The 17,735-nt window shown below is 38.5% G+C and overlaps 2 protein-coding genes across 10 annotated transcripts in view; one reads left to right on the top strand and one right to left on the bottom strand.

Annotated features, from left to right (window-relative positions):
• The window catches only part of LRRC7 (leucine rich repeat containing 7), a 369,343-nt gene extending 363,147 nt beyond the window's left edge, over nt 1–6,196 (top strand). For all 8 annotated transcript variants that reach the window (XM_030571824.1, XM_030571822.1, XM_030571820.1 and 5 more), the window contains one exon: nt 5,671–6,196. In XM_030571824.1, coding sequence (XP_030427684.1) covers nt 5,671–5,778 — 108 coding nt within the window. In that variant the 3' untranslated portion in view covers nt 5,779–6,196. The remainder of the gene's footprint in view (nt 1–5,670) is intronic.
• A 6,047-nt stretch (nt 6,197–12,243) lies between these two features.
• Nucleotides 12,244–17,735, bottom strand: part of LRRC40 (leucine rich repeat containing 40) — a 33,916-nt gene continuing 28,424 nt past the window's right edge. For both annotated transcript variants that reach the window (XM_030571834.1, XM_030571835.1), the window contains exons 14-15: nt 17,072–17,257; nt 12,244–13,002 (exon numbers count right to left, since the gene is read on the bottom strand). In XM_030571834.1, coding sequence (XP_030427694.1) covers nt 12,897–13,002; nt 17,072–17,257 — 292 coding nt within the window. In that variant the 3' untranslated portion in view covers nt 12,244–12,896. The remainder of the gene's footprint in view (nt 13,003–17,071; nt 17,258–17,735) is intronic.

Here is a 17,735-nt window from a genome sequence, read left to right as displayed (position 1 = left end):
CCTGGATTATCATAGCAGCAGGATGCTGGGCTCCTGTCCCCACACTGCTTAATGTCCTGCCTGGACTATCATAGCAGCTGGAGGCTGCCTCCCCCTCATTTTATGTCGCTAAAAACTCAGTGTTTCTTATTCCTGCATTCTTTATTACTTCATGACACAAATGGGGGGACACTGCCACGGTAGCCCAGGAAGGTTGGGGGAGGAGGGAAGCAACGGGTGGGGTTGTTGCAGGGGCACCTCCTAGAATGGCATGCAGCTCATGATTTCTGCAGGATTTGACACGGAGCGGCTGTGCTCTCTAGTTCTCTGATGCACTGGCTCTCTAGTACACTTGCCCCATATTCTAGGCAGGACTGACTCTATTTTTAGATAAAATATAAAGGAAGGAATGACCCATTCCCGTTTTTGTCTTTGCGCCCCCGGCCAACCTCAGCGAGGCCAGCCAGGAGCACCCATGACAGCAGCAGACAGTACAGAACGACTGATAACCATCATCTCATTGCCAATTTACAATGGCACAGCAGACAGTACAGAACAACTGGTAACCGTCTCTGCTCCCTTGCAAAGGCAAATGAATGCTGCTGTGTAGCACTGCAGTACCGCCTCTGTCAGTGGCATCCAGTACACATACGGTGACAGTGACAAAAGGCAAAACAGGCTCCATGGTTGCCATGCTATGGCGTCTGCCAGGGCAATCCAGGGAAAAAGGGCGCGAAATGATTGTCTGCCGTTGCTTTCACAGAGGAAGGAATGAGTGACGACATTTACCCAGAATCACCCGCGACACTGTTTTTGCACCATCAGGCATTGGGATCTCAGCCCAGAATTCCAATGGGCGGGGAGACTGCGGGAACTATGGGATAGCTACCCACAGTGCAACGCTCCAGAAATCGATGCTAGCCTCGGTACATGGACGCACACCGCCAAATTAATGTGCTTTGTGTGGCCGCGTGCACTTGACTTTATACAATCTGTTTTACAAAACCGGTTTCTGTAAAATTGGAATAACCCTGTAGTGTAGACATACTCTCAGAATGAAATGTCTTCCTTCAGCTAAGACGGAAGGATTTGCTGTACCTTCTGAAGCAGCAACAAGCATCTGAATCAGAAAGGATGGTAAGGAAAGAAAACTGTGGTAGGAACATGAGTGGAGATGAGTCTTCAATTCCTTGGCTGATTTTTCTATTCTTTCTGTTGCCTTTTGTGGTGCACTGAGTCAGGTGTAGAGAAATTTCTAGTCTACTTATGCAGTTGCCTTCGTTTGACTTGACATTGGGCATTCTGAAGCGCAAAGGTTACTCTGTAACAGATAAAAAAGGAGGTCTCCCTTAGAAACAGAACTGACGGATGTCAGAGAATTTAGAATAAAATAGAGTTACTGCATCTGATTTCCCACTGCCTATTTCCTTGTGCAGTCAGTTACTGCTAGGCAAAATGCAAGTAAAACTACCAAATCAGAATTCCTCTCTTACACTTGGTTAACATTTTACACCCATTTTGCAATAACTTTGCATTATGTAAGTGCCATTTTCTTGGATGTAAGATTTTTTTTGGTCTTGAACGATCTTGGTAACAAAATAATACAAGTCTATAAACTACCCACTGACATTTAATGCCTGGGCTACATTTGGAAAAAAACTGTAGGGATTAATAGGCATTTATTCCTGATTTTTTTTTTTTTTTGGTAACTGAAAGTTTGTCATTCAGTAGAAGCTGTAATATAATCTTCCTCAGAGCGTTCAGTGAAGAATTACCTTCTTTCAAAATGGTTGCCATCTCTCATTGTTCTCAGTAGGCGTGACACCACAGTGACATCATGAGGGGGGTTGGGCAAAATTACTTTGTCATTAATCATCTCTTTAATTTAATCTGGGCTGTGGACACTAAAATGCATTAATCTGAATTGTATGGTCATCCCTGTAGGACAGAGTTGTTTGGGTGTCCTCACTGTACATTTCTATACTTTAATATGTTTGGATTTTAACTTTAATTGTAACTGAATTTCCTGGATTTGTAATTCTTTGTTTTGTTTTTATTTTATTGGTTTTTGGGGGGAGATAATTACAACATCCCTGTAATATATTTTTACAGTCAATTATTGATAAGTACTCTCAACCTTGCCTCCATCTTAACATACTGTTTTTGTGAGAAATTAGATCTAAATAACTATACAGGTTACAAGGCAATGGAGAGCAAGGCCCATAAATCCTAGATATACATGGATTTAATAGCATGTGTTACAGGGAGTGGGGTGAATACAGCACATAGGCTGAAAGAAATAGAGGATTCCTGACTGTCATTTATCCATATGTTACCTGACAGAGAATTTTCTTTCCAGTTGTGGCGTGTTTCGGCTGCTCTGGAAGTGTAAGAGTGTGGAGAAAGTGGATAAGAAAAAGTTATTTACTTATTCCTATAACACAAGAACTAGGGCTCACCAAATGAAATTAGTAGGCAGGTTTAAAATAGGTTTAAAACAAATAAAAGGAAGTTCTTCTTTACGCAGCGCACAGTCAACTTGTGGAACTCCCAATCTGACGAGGTTGTGAAGGCTAGGACTATAACAGCGTTTAAAAGAGAACTGGATAAATTCATGGTGGTTAAGTCCATAAATGCCTGTTAGCCAGGATGCGTAAGGAATGGTGTCCTTAGCCTCTGTTTGTCAGAGGATGGAGATGGATGGCAGGAGAGAGATCACTTATGTTCTTAATGTGGGGTAAACTGGCACCCTGGGAAATACTCCCTCTGTAAAGAGGGTTTCTCCAGTGACTATGGCTGGTCCTACGCAACCCTCACTTGCAGAACCAAGCATCTTGTGGATGAGATTGCACAGTTCTTTGGCTTATTCTAAGTGAATGGAACAGATTGCAGGTAGCTGTGTGACTTTGCTGTAACAAAGATCAGCTCATAAGGTCGCTGTGTATAACGCTAGGGGCCAAGGAGGCCGCAAACACAGCCCTGAATGCCAGCGTGTCCTTTTGGGGGTTTGCTTTTTGACACACCTTTGAAACCTTTTTCTGCCTGATATTTGTACCCTGTTTCTCAGTGCTAAATTACATTACTGTATGAAGCAAAACAAAAATTAATAAAAGGAGTTGCTCTTTACTGTAATGTTGTCTTTCTTTTCAGCATGCTTCTGCCTGTTACTTCTTTACTTGTACCTTTAAAGTACATGTACATAACTGCTGTGGCTACTACGCTGTTATTACATGGCACTTTTCCTACCTTCTGTTTTCCCACTGTCAGAAGTTTGCATCCTGAATCTTTTGCATTCATTATGCATTTTTGTGTTGATGAAGATTTCAACTGCGCGGTTGCCTCTCAAATGAGATCTTCATGTTTCATGAACAACCGAATAAAATGGACTCTTCCATTTATTCAGCATGGGTAGGGGCCTGATCCTTTGCTTTTTCAAGGCAACGGATGTGTTCAAGTAGAACAGGATCTGGACCCACATATAGCTTCTTCAGAAATTGCAGTCCCACTCACATATTATCATTTCTTTATTTTTAATTTATTAAATTTACTTCTCCACTAAATTTCAAGCCTCTTTACAAAAATGAAAAAACAACAAATATCAGAACAAAATGTACTTCTAGCCCAAACCAGTTGGAACCTGCTTCTTCAGTCACCTCTCCTATCTTTGACAAAAGCCCATGTAAACAGATGAGCTTTTGTACCTTGGACTTGCATAGACCAAGAGTGGAAGATCTTCCATCAAGAGATCCTGTTACTTGCCCCTAGACATTCTAATTTAGTGACTTAGTAAAACTGCCACAACTGATGACAAGTTTGTGCAGTGTTTGTGTAGAGAGTTGCATGTATGAGAGACACAACATCTTTTGGAATTTAGGGAAGTTAATCCAGATTTAGACTAATGTAACCAAAAGCAGAATTTGGTCCATCTAGTTCACACCAATTCTGTCAAAATATAGCATTTTTTCCTTGGGATTTATAGTCATCACCTATTATTTTTTAAAACTTAATGAAATCATGTTTTTATAAGTAATCTATTCATGCTTTAAAATTCCAGACCCCCTATCACATCTACCATTCAGCTTTCTGTGATGGGCCTGAATTCAGTGCAGTTACTCCTGATTTTTCCTAATGTAAATAAGAACAGAATCTAGTCTAATACAACATACACATAATTTTTTTGGTGTAATTTCTTGGACGCAACAGAAGATATGGTTAAAACACTGGCCTACAGGAAAAAGTGCAGTGAAGACATTCTCCTAAACACCATGTGAGCTACAGCCTACCAGCAGTCAGAAGTGGATAAAGTACTTGAAACATAGCACAAATTGAAATAATCTACAGTCACACATCTTCTGGACATAACATGAAAACACTGAAAGGAGGCAGAAATTCTATGGCCCCCAAGAACATGCAGCAAGAGAGTACTGTGGCATTTTAGCCATGTGAAAGAATGCAGGACTAAATAATAATAATAAAAAAAAAATCCCTCTGGACTGTCCTTTCTAGCTGGCAAGGTCATGCATACAAAGGAGTATATGTGACTGTGTTGTGTTGGGGCCATGTTGTGACTGCTGCCTATAGCAGTATGTGGAGTGATCATACACCTGGAAATGCTTATGTCATGTAATCAGTAGTCTTATGCTTTGACACATTTACCTTGGGTAGCTTGTCCACCTGGACAACTGGTGTGGTCTGCCCCTATGGTGATATGCCTAGACTTAACTCAAGAGCTGGATCTTTGTACTTCTGAGGTGGGAGTACCAGCTCTGTCTGTTACAGTGTCTAGATAGTACGATAGGCAAAGTAGAGATTAGATAGAACTACATGTAAACAATTTGCTCAGCAGTATCTATCCTCATAATACATAGTTACCCATCTGCCACTTTCCCCGTCATTGTAAACAGCTTTTCTGTTAGTAGTTAATGATGCATTAAGCAGAATTAACTTCTGTGGAACTGTCATTTGGAAACTACAGGGAAAAAGCACTTTATAAATTGCTAAGATTACTGATAGATTCAGAGGGCTTGCTTCCTGAGTATAGGACTCAGCCTGCAGCCCCTCTGCGTGCAGGACTCCCAATAGCTTCATTTAGGAATTCCACACAGAGTAACTTCACCATCCAGGCTCTCACTGCAGATAGCTCACTCGTTATTCAACTGACATAGCCGCTTTTTCCATATAGAGTCCTTCCCTGAGTGTTTGCTGTGTTTTCTCTCTTCCGTCAACACTAGATGATGGTAGCATAACATGTACATACTTGGCTATATCTGCATGCTTGGAGACCTCTGGAACTAACTTTCTTATGCTTTGTCATTCACCAAACCACGCTTGCTGGGGTAACATCTACTTTATGTATCCTGAGATTAAATCTATACCCTTGATGGTCCAGTTAAAACTCTAATTTTATAGCTCTAACTGTTGTGGAAGATACTGTTATAGGAGGATTTTTTTTTAAAGTTATAAGAAGTGAATTGTTACTCTATTATTTAATTAGAATGTTATTGTTATTCTCTTCAAGGTATGGAATCACATTTCCACCAATCAAAAGTAATCACAAGTAGTCCAATGTTCTTTTTAATCTTTGAACCATCAAGTTGCTTTTACTTCAATTTTCAGCTCTCCCCCCAAAAAGGAAAAGGTGCTAAACATAACTTCATTTGATTGTTTCCTGTTTTTATTTGTGTGTTACAGGCAAATGGACACAGTTTTGTACATATGGAACATGAGAAAGCTGTATTGCTACTGAAGAGTTTCCAGAATACAGTAGACCTAGTTATTCAACGTGAGCTTACTGTCTAAGTATTTTTTATAAATAGTAACCATATGTCTAGCCAGATCTAACGTTCAAACAGAAATTTATACATAGGAAACAAATTTTGCCAATTGCTGGACCAATGGCAAACATTAGTGCCAAATGTATAATACTATATGTCAGTACTGCGCCTCTTGAAAAATGTTAACTATATAAATATGATGTTCATGTGGTTATGTATTAGTTTTAATTGTCAGCCTCTGGCTGTGCATTGGTGCAGTTTCTTTTTTAATCAAGTTACTTCTCAAAGTGGATTTCATAAACTTCAGACCACAGAAGCACACACAAGCTCTTTATGAATTCTGCTGTCCATCAAAAATACTGCCTTCAAGTTGTATATATCTTTATAAAGAAAAACATATATTGAGTTGTAATTCCCATAAAATATTTCTATCACCAGTGCTATACTAAAAGAAAGATTATAGAGAAAAAATATTTTCATAGACACCACTAAGAAAGTAAATATTAAATTTGAACTTTAGTGTTGATTTTTTCAATGCAAATATATATGCCTTATAGAAGTAACTGTACAAGTACAGTGATTAGTGCTGAGTCCATACTAATTAGCTGAATTATTGCAATACAGGGTGAAATACGTCATAAAGTATACTTTCAAGCCTGGGACCTAAACATAATAGTCTAGGCAAAATTAATTTATTTTGTCTGATCTTTTTAGCTGATTACGTGTTGAAACAGACTTGATAATTTCAGATAGTGTTGGTTCTCAAATAAAAACAGTGAGTGGTGGGTGGCAGGAAAACCTAATGCTTTATTTTTGTGATTTTTTAATGTATTTAAAATGATAGAGCCCTTTAAATAAACTTTGATTCCCAATCCTCCCACCAGACCATAATATCCCTGAGTAAGGAGGACCAAAGCTAACCCTTTGTGGGTAGCAGTCCCATTGAAATCAGAGGGACTACTCAGTCAGGTACAATACATTGCTAGTAAGACTAGATGACATTTAAAACAGTTTCTCTCTGAGGTGTGCTATATAAATACCAGTAGATAAATCTCAGTGCAGGTCTAAGGGGACGGGAGTAGACACAACACAAAACTACATTACATTGGTGTTATTTCAGTAATCCAAGCTTTAGTAATTCCTACAGCTGACAGCATGGAAAATCAATTTCTGTGCCATGGATGCTGCAGATTTTGGAGTCAAAGGAAGCTTGGCTAAGTAAAAGAGCTCTGGTAAGTGAGCAGGAGTTCAGGCTTTTCATTCAGACAGTAGTTGAGCTTCAAGATGAGTCTCCCCCCCCCAACCCAAAAAGCAAGCATGATTCTCTATGTAGTTTGTTGTATTTATATACAAATTGGCAGAGAGGATGCTCATATTTTGAGCAATGAAGGAAGTCTTCATTGTGGCTAATTAGTATGTGGTGTTCTTGTTTTGATATAACACACCTTTTGTCTTTTCTGGAACGATTCAATAGATGCAGTTAGGAAGTCACATATTATGTGCATGGATACCTCGATTCAGCTATCTTGTTAAACTTGAGATTCTAAGGCAGGTGCTGGCAGCAGAGGAATAGCATATATATGACATGGCACCCTGGAGTATGTTCCATAGATGTGGTTATTTTCATGTTTAGTCAATGAGTTCTGAAGCAGGCAGCTGTGATCTCAAAATTGCATATAGGTTCCTGGGTCCAGGCTATTAGATACTACACACTACACCGTGTGCTTTCATATCAAGCACACAATACGTAAAGCTCAGGAATTTTTTTTAGCTACTAAAGAGAATTTTTGACAATGACTGAAACATGGTGTTTTAGAAATAAAACCAGAAACTCCAAATTGCCTTTGGAACTTCTACCGTTTTCAATTTCCAGCTTCCTGTCGGCTTTCAGCTGTGCTAAATTTGTTCCCATGGTAACACTTCGGCTAGCAGTAAAACTGTGACACTGCTTTTTAGGTTTCTGCATAACAAAGCTCAGCAAGTGCTCCTCAAGTAAAGGTTAGATTAAAAGTGCAGGGCATTGCTACAATTCCCTTGTTCTGGTTTTACAGCAGCTGTTAAGGAACACAGAATGGTTACTATTACAGCTCACATGGCAAATCACTGTACAGAAACTAGAATTTATCATGGTTTCAACTCTCAGCACCACTATGAAAATGTGAACAAAAGTATCAACTGTATCTTAGCCAAACCTGTATTAGCCAATGCAACAGTAACTCCCCAATCGACCCTGTTTACAGATAGTCATATATAAAATTGATCCAAGAAAGGGCACAACCCACTTTTGTGTTTTCAGTTTTATACAGAACCCCCATCCAGATTTTTGGGGTGTGGGTTAGTTTCTCTAAGCTTGTTCTGAGCCTAAAGCTCTTCTTTCCCCAGCTGCATCCCACTGGTTGATGCCATTGCTGGAATTGAGTACTAGCCAACAACCTCTGGCCACAGGTCATTCTCAGAATGGGCGAAATATCTAGAGAGACAAGACCACAGGAGATTCAGTTCATTTCCTAAAGAAGCCTCCAGGCTCAATAAGAATTCTTTACCCATTCGGTTTTTTTTAATTGTAATTAAAAAATTTAAAATTTCAAGTATCTTTTCATTCACTGAAATGTATTTTCTAAAAAGCCACATTTGTAAAAATATATCTGTCCCTTTATTCATCACGATCCTTCTCCTTTGTGCAATTATATTACAGCCTGATCTACTGAGAGACTACTCAGACTATAACTAACGCAGTTCTTGACAGTGTCTCTACTCTCTTTATACACAGGGACAATTTTAAGGAAGTTCACTAAATCCCATGTAAATGGTAAAATAAAAAGCTGCCAGCTGTTTGTTGAATTTCCCAGGCTGAAAGAGTATAGGCAGATGTTACGAGGTTTTCTGAAAATGAAGAAACTTGCACAAAATTGCTTTAGCTCATTTGGTTATTTTTACATCTGCAAACTCATACCACGAGCACTTCCCCGAGTACCAGTAATTCTTAACAGTTCAAAAAGCATCTGACCATAATAAATTGTTAAAAGAATCAAATGTAATGTGTTTAGGAAATCTGCTTGCCACCGCTATTACTACGTACTGCTCACATTACATCTTGCTCCTGCTTGTAACTCTAACCAATCCCTGTTATTCAGCTTATGTGGTCCGATGTATATTTCGTGTATTAGTAAAGAAAAAATGATAGTTGAGTTCATTTTCACAAACCCTAGGTTCTCTTCTTATTCTGTGCAAGTGAACATTCAAAAGAAGCATAGGACCTGATTCTGCCACATGTCCCAACTTCCAGGGAAGTCAATGGGAATTTAAGGTCATATCCATTAGCTCAACTAGCTTTGTAATCTGTGTCACCCATCTTCCTAACTAGAAAGGGGGATTGTCAACTTTCTGTAAAGTTAGCTTGTGAATGTACTGGGTTCATTCTCCATTCACCTTGCGCTCAGAAATTACCATGCAAGCCCAGCTAGGACTAAAGTAAACACTGGCAAACAGGTGGTTATATTAGTCTTCATAAAAGGACACAAAATTACAGCCATCAACGATGGGCTTTGAATTAGACATCCAAGAGTAAGCTATACTTATTGGCTTTTCATTTTCTGTGTCTGGGCTTTTTATAGTTCAAAACTTCCAAAATGTAAGTATTAAAATAGTCATCCAGTCAATTTTAGATTTCAGATAAGTGGAATAAAATTATAAATGGTGTTTTTTTATTAACCGATTTGTTTATTTCACTCTACTGTAAATATGAGCTAAACATAAAAGCAATGATGCAACTTTCAGGCCAGTAGTTTGGATTGGATATTAATTGAGTTGGCCTTTTTATGACTCCAGGTTTGCTATGCTTAATAAATGGCCTTACAGCTATATGTGTGCAGCACAACAGTGACACCCAGCGGCCAGGCAATGTAACCAGAGCTTGTTTTCCTCAGAGTGGCAGTTTGAATGTTGAGCAGACCTCAATGAAATTTCACCTTTGCAAAAGTAAATTCTCAGTAGGTATTATTTGATATGTATAGCATTGTAAACAGTTCCTTGTTTATTTCAAAATTCCTTGGCAATCCTTATGAGCATTAATAGCCTCAGACAATTCAAGCAGATATTCTGTATATGAATGCACTCCATTGCATTGCATATAGTAGTTACTTGCCCCCTTGTAAAGCATTTAATGAAGAACCAGCCACAAGCCACAACAGTGCAGCACAAGAGGCTTGATATTTATCAGCTGGGGCCTTTTAGGCCTCTTTGCTAGCTTAAGTGGGTTTACTCTGAAATCATGGTTAAAACCAAGACTTATGTTAAGTTTTCTACTTGGGAGTACTGTAGCCAGTTCAAAACCAACAGCTTACTTTATTAAAAATGTTACCATTTTATAAAAGACATGTTTAATTATGATGGAGATGGCTGTATTGTAATTAATATTTTGAGATAATTGTGATATTGAGCTTAAATTATATACAAAAAAGTCATTTTTGTATGTGTTAAAAAGATTGCTATATTACAGATGACTAACTGTACTTTTCAGTTTAATTACAGTATTGATGTAAATAAAGCTGAATGAAGAAATATTTACTACTTTAACATAGATTGTGAATGTATTTAATGGTTTTGCAGTATAAGGACTTACTGAACTTGAAAGCTGCTTCATTTTATGTGCAAAAAGGTACTTTAAAACTATATTTTAAATCTATTGATTCAGTGAAATCAATTATCTTGTTAATTTGCACATGCAAGTTGTATCCTTCCAGTTTTATTTTATGTATTGACACTAATTGGTAAGGTGCATATTGTGTTTAGAATGCATTTTGCAGATGCTTTCTGTACATAAAAGAAATACAGGGACTAAAACAATGCTGTGCAGTGTATAGCAGAGCCATTTTTCGGCTTTGGCGTACCAACTTTTTCAGTATTTAAAAAGTGTTTTGAATAACATTAAAAAGTCTCTTTATTGTACAAATAATAAAAATGTCACATTATTGTAACAAACTTTTGTCATCTTTTAATATAAAGAAGGGATATAAATTATCCCAAGGTAATTAATTGTACTGCTGTTGGTCTCTATCTAGTTCCTTTTAAACTGCCATTCAATATGTTTTATTTTTCTTTTGTATAGTAAAATTTCAAACTGTATTAACTCAATGGTTAGTGATAAACTTTTGAAAGAACCATCATGTTTGTTCAGAGTTACGTACAACCTCCATTTCCAAAGTGTTCGAAAGTCTGAGGTTCTACTGTAAAATTATCACAACTGTATGAAGAAAAGCTACAGCACCTGAAGGTCTAAAATTCAGTGTCTATATAGAATGTGCTTTGTATAGAAGCTGGAAGAGTCTCTCCGTACTCTGTTAGATTTGATAGAGCTATAAAATGCTGGGTACCATTCATTCAAATAGAGGCAACTTTGGCCTTCAACTATTGGCAATGTATTTATGTGGGAAGGCTATTTGGTTTTTTTTGTTTTTTTTCATGGGGCTGTGTCTTAAAACAGTAGCACATCTACTCAAATGCTCCACCTCCTTGTCCTTTCCTATTGCTATGTAGTGTTATGTGCCAGCTGTTTGCTGTCCTCCCTCCCCAGAGGGGGTTACATTTCAGTGCTGTTGCATGTATTGTGGTAGTTTTATGATGAAAGGTGCTCATTAAATGTAAGACATTAGGGATAGGTGTATTTATTTTGTCTTAATTTTGGACCCACTCAACCATCATTGGGTTGAAAAGTTAATTGGAATTGTTTTTTAATTTTGCTGATAATAGGAGTTGGGGAATGGAGAAAAAGAAAAGTGTTGAAGGAGGCAGACAGTGTGAAACACTTACCTATTTGATTAAGAGGTCACCTACTATAAAGCATAGTTTATACACACCATACATAATATCCACTTCAGCTGTCTTCTAATGGCATGAGCAGAGTGAATGTGGCAAGAGGTGGCTTTTCTATTCCTAATTAACACAGGATTCTCTTTAGGTACAAGACCTCATTTTCTTTTAAGTTCAATTAGGAAGGTGGAGAAAACAGGTTGCACTCAGAAGAAAAAGGCTTGTTAAAAATTACTTTTGCAAGCCAAGGTAGGTGAAGATGTTCACCCATTCCTAATGTATGTACTGTAGTTTAGTCTGTAAGAATTAAAAGCCATCTGACCTTCAGTATAATACTGAATTCCCTTGAAAATATAGCCTTAAAAACAGGGCAGCTGTCAGTCTTCAATACTGTTTGGAAGTGAAGTGCTCAACGAACAGTCAGTGCAAACCACTATGGGCTCAATTTTGATTCGGGCTACAATTTTTTAGGCTTTTACATGCAACAAAGAGCAATGTATATACATCTGCATCGCAGTTCAGATCTGAGGCACCCATTCCCCCAACAAATTTATCACCAGAGTTATTCATCCTGAAAATGGCACCTTAAGATGCATCAACATATTTGTATGTAATATGGCAAGCACATATTAATGTTATTGAGCTAGAGAGCGTGACTGGTACATTAAACTAAACAAAGGTAATAGTTTACATCCAACAGGAAACATTTATTCATTACTAGTCAACCAAGTAGAATTCAATCACTTTTATAAACACATTCTTCACACTCTTTGTAGCACAGTTCATACTGTATCCTTACCATTATTACAGCATTGGTGTGTAATTTAAGGTTTCAGGCATTTAACAGGAGGCAGACAGTGTGAAACACTTACCTATTTGATTAAGAGGTCACCTGCTATAAAGCATTTGGTCCCACACAACTATGGACAATACAAACCTAAGAACATCAGAAAGTTTACTTTTTATGCAACCCCTTTAGCGTTCCTAAAATTAAGGTTTTTTTAAACTGAACTGTAGAAAAAATTGTCATTGTTAGTGGTCGTATCCATTGAAATCACTGCATTACAAATAAAGACAATCAGCATTGTGGTATTTTCAATTGAAATGTTGATCTATGCAACTCTGGAAGAAGATCTGAGATTTTATGGATGGGCATTTTTTTCAAACAGAATAAAAGCAGTATTACAAAAAATGCTTTATGGCACAGGCCAGCTTAATCAATAGTTGACAAACAGGAAGGAAGTCAGACTGGTGTATGGCCTTTGGGTTTCTGATGGTAAAAATCTTGCTTGTATTTTGATCGATAAGCCTAACAAAAAAATAAGTGTACTCTGATCAAGTAGGAATTCGACTTCTTAGGTATTCTAGTACAGCTGCTGTTCCTTTTGCCAAAATGGCTCCTCGAGGAGTGCGGAATGGATTTCCTTCTAGCAGAAGTGTCCTGGGGAAGTACAGAAATAAAAATTAATACTGTCAGTGCTTTTGCTTGTGCCAGCACATTCATACATCATGCACACTTATGGCTCTTTAAAAAAATAAAAGAATCCTGATTAAAGATGAATAGTAATACTATATTATGAATTTCTGCTACTCGATTTCATATTGGCCTAATTCAAGTGCTAATGGTATGCCAACAGTGATGTAGTGATGGATAGTTTTGTGTGCATAATATACGTGTGCCCTGCAATACTGTACATTTAGGGGAACATACTTTTTCAGGAAAACCCCTGCTTGGGACGGGGGGAGGAAGCACTTATAAAAATAAATGATAAAAGCAATGGGAATAGCTGGTTGTAGCACTGAGCTATGCTAAATGGCAACTTTACCTTTTCCCAACTAAGTTGTTTTACACAGGCTCTCAGGTAAGCACAAGTCCTGTCACCAGAGCACATTCCCATACGTTCCCTTCAAGCCTTCCCTATGACCTAGGATCTGTGTTTTGCTGAACTGGTCAGACCCTTAGGCCCTGTCTAAATAGGGGAAAAAAAGATGCATTTTTGTTGTGTTAACTAACACATTAAAATTCTACTCATGAACAGCATTTGTCAGTGCTACAGAGGCTAGTTTTAGAGTTCACACGAAAACTAAACTCCATAAGTCTGCAAGAGTCTCCTTGCCCATACATTCATGTTCTTGAAAATGTGATTATCCAATAAATCTAAAACAAGGTCACTTGTAAACTCCTCAGTCAGAAAAACAAGCATGCTGTTTACTCTGAGAAATGTGGGTGACTCAGCACCTCTTCTCAAGCCAAATCAGTTGTGCAGCAGGTGGATCTCACTTATGCCACTATGGTAAGAGAAAAACTGCTATTTCTATTGGAAAAAGCAGTGAATGGGTTCATAACTTGCCCGTTTTTAACTATGCTGAACTGAAGCTTGGTATACAAGCTGTCTGCCCACTTGAGATTTCCATTTCCTTCACAAAAATGGTTTAAATTGGTAAAGCTAGTGGTAGGCTGAAGAGTGGTTATTTGTCCCTGTATGACTTCAAAGCCTTAATTTTAAAAAATAAATTTTATTTAATGAATTGCAAGAAGGAACACAGGAATTGCCAGCCAGAGACCCATTTAGTCTAATATCTTGCCTTTGTCAACACCAGTAGCATCACAGTGGTATGACCAGCCCCTAGGGCAAGTTTCTATTCAAACTCTTTCATGGAAGGGGTTGGATTATTCCCTGAAGCTTGAGAGTTTATATTCTCAAAATGGCTCTCTATTTAATCTAACTGGGAGTTAAAGCACTCACCTGCCAGGGAGGAGACCCAGGTTCTCCCACAACCAGGCATGTACCCTCCATCCCAACTGAGTGGTCTAACCACTGGCCTTTCTCTCACACTTCCCCCACTGTGGACCTAAGAAACCTTCCTAATGCAAGTTGCATTGAAACCATCCTTTCCCATAAAAAAACTTTAGTTTCAACTAACTAGCATTTTCTGACAAAAACTGTTTTGTAGAAAAATTCCTGAGCAGCTCTAGTGTGTACACACATTTCCTTTTATCAATGTAAATTTGTTACCTTCCACTTTCATCAACCCTCTCTGCAATCTTGTAGTGTGAAAAAAAGTACATATTTGCTCTCAATTTACCTTCTCTGTAACAATCATTTTTTGACTTTTTTTTTTCAACTCTCTCTTCTCTAAACCATTACAGTCCCAAATCTTTCACACTCTCCTCATCAGGAAGTCTTGTTATACCTCTAATAATTTGCAATCCCCATCTCTGAACCACTTGTCTCTAGATAAACACTGAGATTGAACAAGCAGGACTGAACAGAGTATGCCAGGTGAGGACCTAAAATTAATTTATAAAGTGCCCATATCATTTTTCCGTGTTATTTTCTATCACATTCTTTATGCACCCGAACATTTTGGGGTTTTTTTCCCCCTTTTTAAACACTGCTGAAGCATACCAAGCAGAGATTTTCATGAAGCTTATACAACTATATCCAGATCTTTCTCCTGAATGCGCAAAGTAATTTAGCAACAGCAAGTCCTGTGGCACCTTTAAGACTAACAGAGAGCATAAGCTTTCGTGGGTGAATACCCTCTTTGCCAGATGCATGTAAGGGAAACTCTCAGAGGGAGGTATAATTATGCAGGCAAGAATCAGTCTGGAGATAACGAGGTTAGTTCAATCAGGGAGGGTGAGGTCCTCTGCTAGCAGTTGTGAACACCAAGGGAGGAGAAACTGCTTTTGTAGTTGGCTAGCCATTCCCAGTCTTTGTTTAATCCTGATCTGATGGTGTCAAATTTGCAAGTGATCTGAAGCTCAGCAGTTTCTCTTTGGAGTCTGGTCCTGAAGTTTTTTTGCTGCAGGATGGCTACCTTTAAATCTGCTATTGTGTGTCCAGGGAGGCTGAAGTGTTCTCCTAGGGTTTTTGTATATTGCATTCCTAATATCTGACTTGTGTCCATTGATCCTTTCATGTAGTGACTGTCCAGTTTAGCCAATGTACATAGCAGAGGGGCATTGCTGGCCCATGATGGCATATATAACATTGGTGGATGTCCAGGTGAATGAACCGGTGATGTTGTAGCTGATCTGGTTAGGTCCTGTGATGATGTTGCTGGTGTAGATATATGGGCAGAGTTGACAGCGAGGTTTGTTGCATGGATTGGTGCCTGAGTTAGAGTTGTTATGGTACAGTGTGTGGTTGCTGGTGAGAATATGCTTAAGGTTGGCAGGTTGTCTGTAGGCAAGGTCTGGCCTGCCTCTGAGGGTCTATGAAAGCGAGGGATCATTGTCCAGGATGGGCTGTAGATCACTGATGATGCGTTGGAGAGGTTTAAGCTGAAGATCGTAGGTGATGGCCAGTGGAGTTCTGTTGGTTTCTTTCTTGGTCTTATCTTGTAGCAGGAGGCTTCTGGGTACACGTCTGGCTCTATTGATTTGTTTCCTTATTTCCTTGTGCGGATATCGTAGTTTTGAGAATGCTTGGTGAAGATCTTGTAGGTGTTGGTCTCTGTCTGAGGGGTTGGAGCAGATGCGGTTGTACCTGTGCGCTTGGCTGTAGACGATGGATCGTGTGGTGTATCCGGGGTGGAAGCTGGAGGCATGAAGGTAGGCATAGCAGTCGGTGGGTTTTCGGTATAGGGTGGTGTTAACGTGACCATCACTTATTTGTACTGTGGTGTCTAGAAAGTGGACCTCCTTTGTAGATTGGTCCAGGCTGAGGTTGATGGCGGGGTGGACGCTGTTGAAATCGTGGTGGAATTCTTGCAGAGTCTCCTTCCCATAGGTCCAGATGAATGTGGTTGAGGAGTTCAAATTATTCCTTTCAATACGGGTTATCATACAGATGTCACCGCTGTATTCATCTGCCATCACATTGCCCATTCCCCTATCTTTGTTATGAAATTCCTCAGTGGCTTTTCCAATTTTCTACTCTAAATACTGTGTCCTTTGCAAATGATGACACTTTACTAACCCGCCCCTTCCTGATCACTGATCAATATATTAAATACCAGAATCTTTGGGCAGCCTACTGTTAAGTCTTTTAACAAATTGCCTTTGACAAATGGCCATGAGACAAATGTCAATAAATGGAGCACTATACATAAGTCTGAGGACAATCCTCTGTTATGAACAATCCCTGAAGTAAGTAAAAATAAGGCAGGTTAAGAGCAGACCAGTAGCTTAATTCTAAATTTTCCTAAATTGTGGGTTTATTAAGTTGGACTAACTCCAAGTCTGATGCTCAAGGCCAAACTCCATATTCAAGTACCCCTATGTAATGTGAGTTAGCCTCTAACGCGAAATATAATTTTCTGTTTAATAAATAGATAAATTAAATCATGAACCAAAAATGTCCTCTATTCTCAATTAGTCTTGAGAAACTATGAAACAAGTGCAGTTGCTTCATAGCTGATGACTAGAGGTCAGGCATTTTATGAATTTAGACCAACACACAAGTACACTGTTACTCTACCATTTTTCCTTGTGACTAAAAAAAGGCCAAAAAAAGAGTTATCAAAACCACGTTACTGTGCAGTATTAAAAAAAAAGTCACCTAAGATTTACGCAGTTTCCAAGTTCTGGTGGCACTTGAAGGAGGTCATTATTCTGAAGGTCTATGGTGCCAAGCTTGTCCATCTTCCTTAGTTGTAGAGGGTCTATAGATCCAACCTGATTGTTACTGAGTAGGATAGTTTCAAGTGTTGGGATGCGATAAAGAACGTTGGGAAATATTTTAAACCTACCAAAAAATGAAAATAAATTCACTTAAGGAATCAAATCAGAAACACAGATATACAAAATGGGTAACAAAACAGATAATGGTGAGGTGAAAGACTAGATTTAACTGAATTTGTTTAATAATCATCACTCATTAAAGGTTCATTTTCAACATGCATTTTTGGGAGGGTGGCAATAATACTGATTAGTCTACTTCACAAACATAAAAGCAGAATGTAATTTGTATGATGAGTGCTGCGGGCCTTTTGTTCTCTGAGCAGTCATTTTGTAAAACTGAGCATAGCAATGTCGTCAGACAGACACATTCCTCCTACAGTCTGAGCTAAGTTCCTGTAAACACATTCATTACATTCGCCAAGCTGAATCCTGCTTGTTTTATACTCATGAAAAAATTGTCACCATTCAAATACCAACCCCCCACCCCAAATTCCACTATACTTATGACCAGTTTATATATTAAAACAAGAGCCCTTCATTTA

This window comes from Gopherus evgoodei, chromosome 8 (genome assembly GCF_007399415.2).
Source record: "Gopherus evgoodei ecotype Sinaloan lineage chromosome 8, rGopEvg1_v1.p, whole genome shotgun sequence".
NCBI classification, from domain to species: Eukaryota; Metazoa; Chordata; order Testudines; family Testudinidae; genus Gopherus; species Gopherus evgoodei.
Note: the sequence above shows the minus strand (reverse complement) of the source record. Positions and strands in the feature narration are given on the sequence as shown.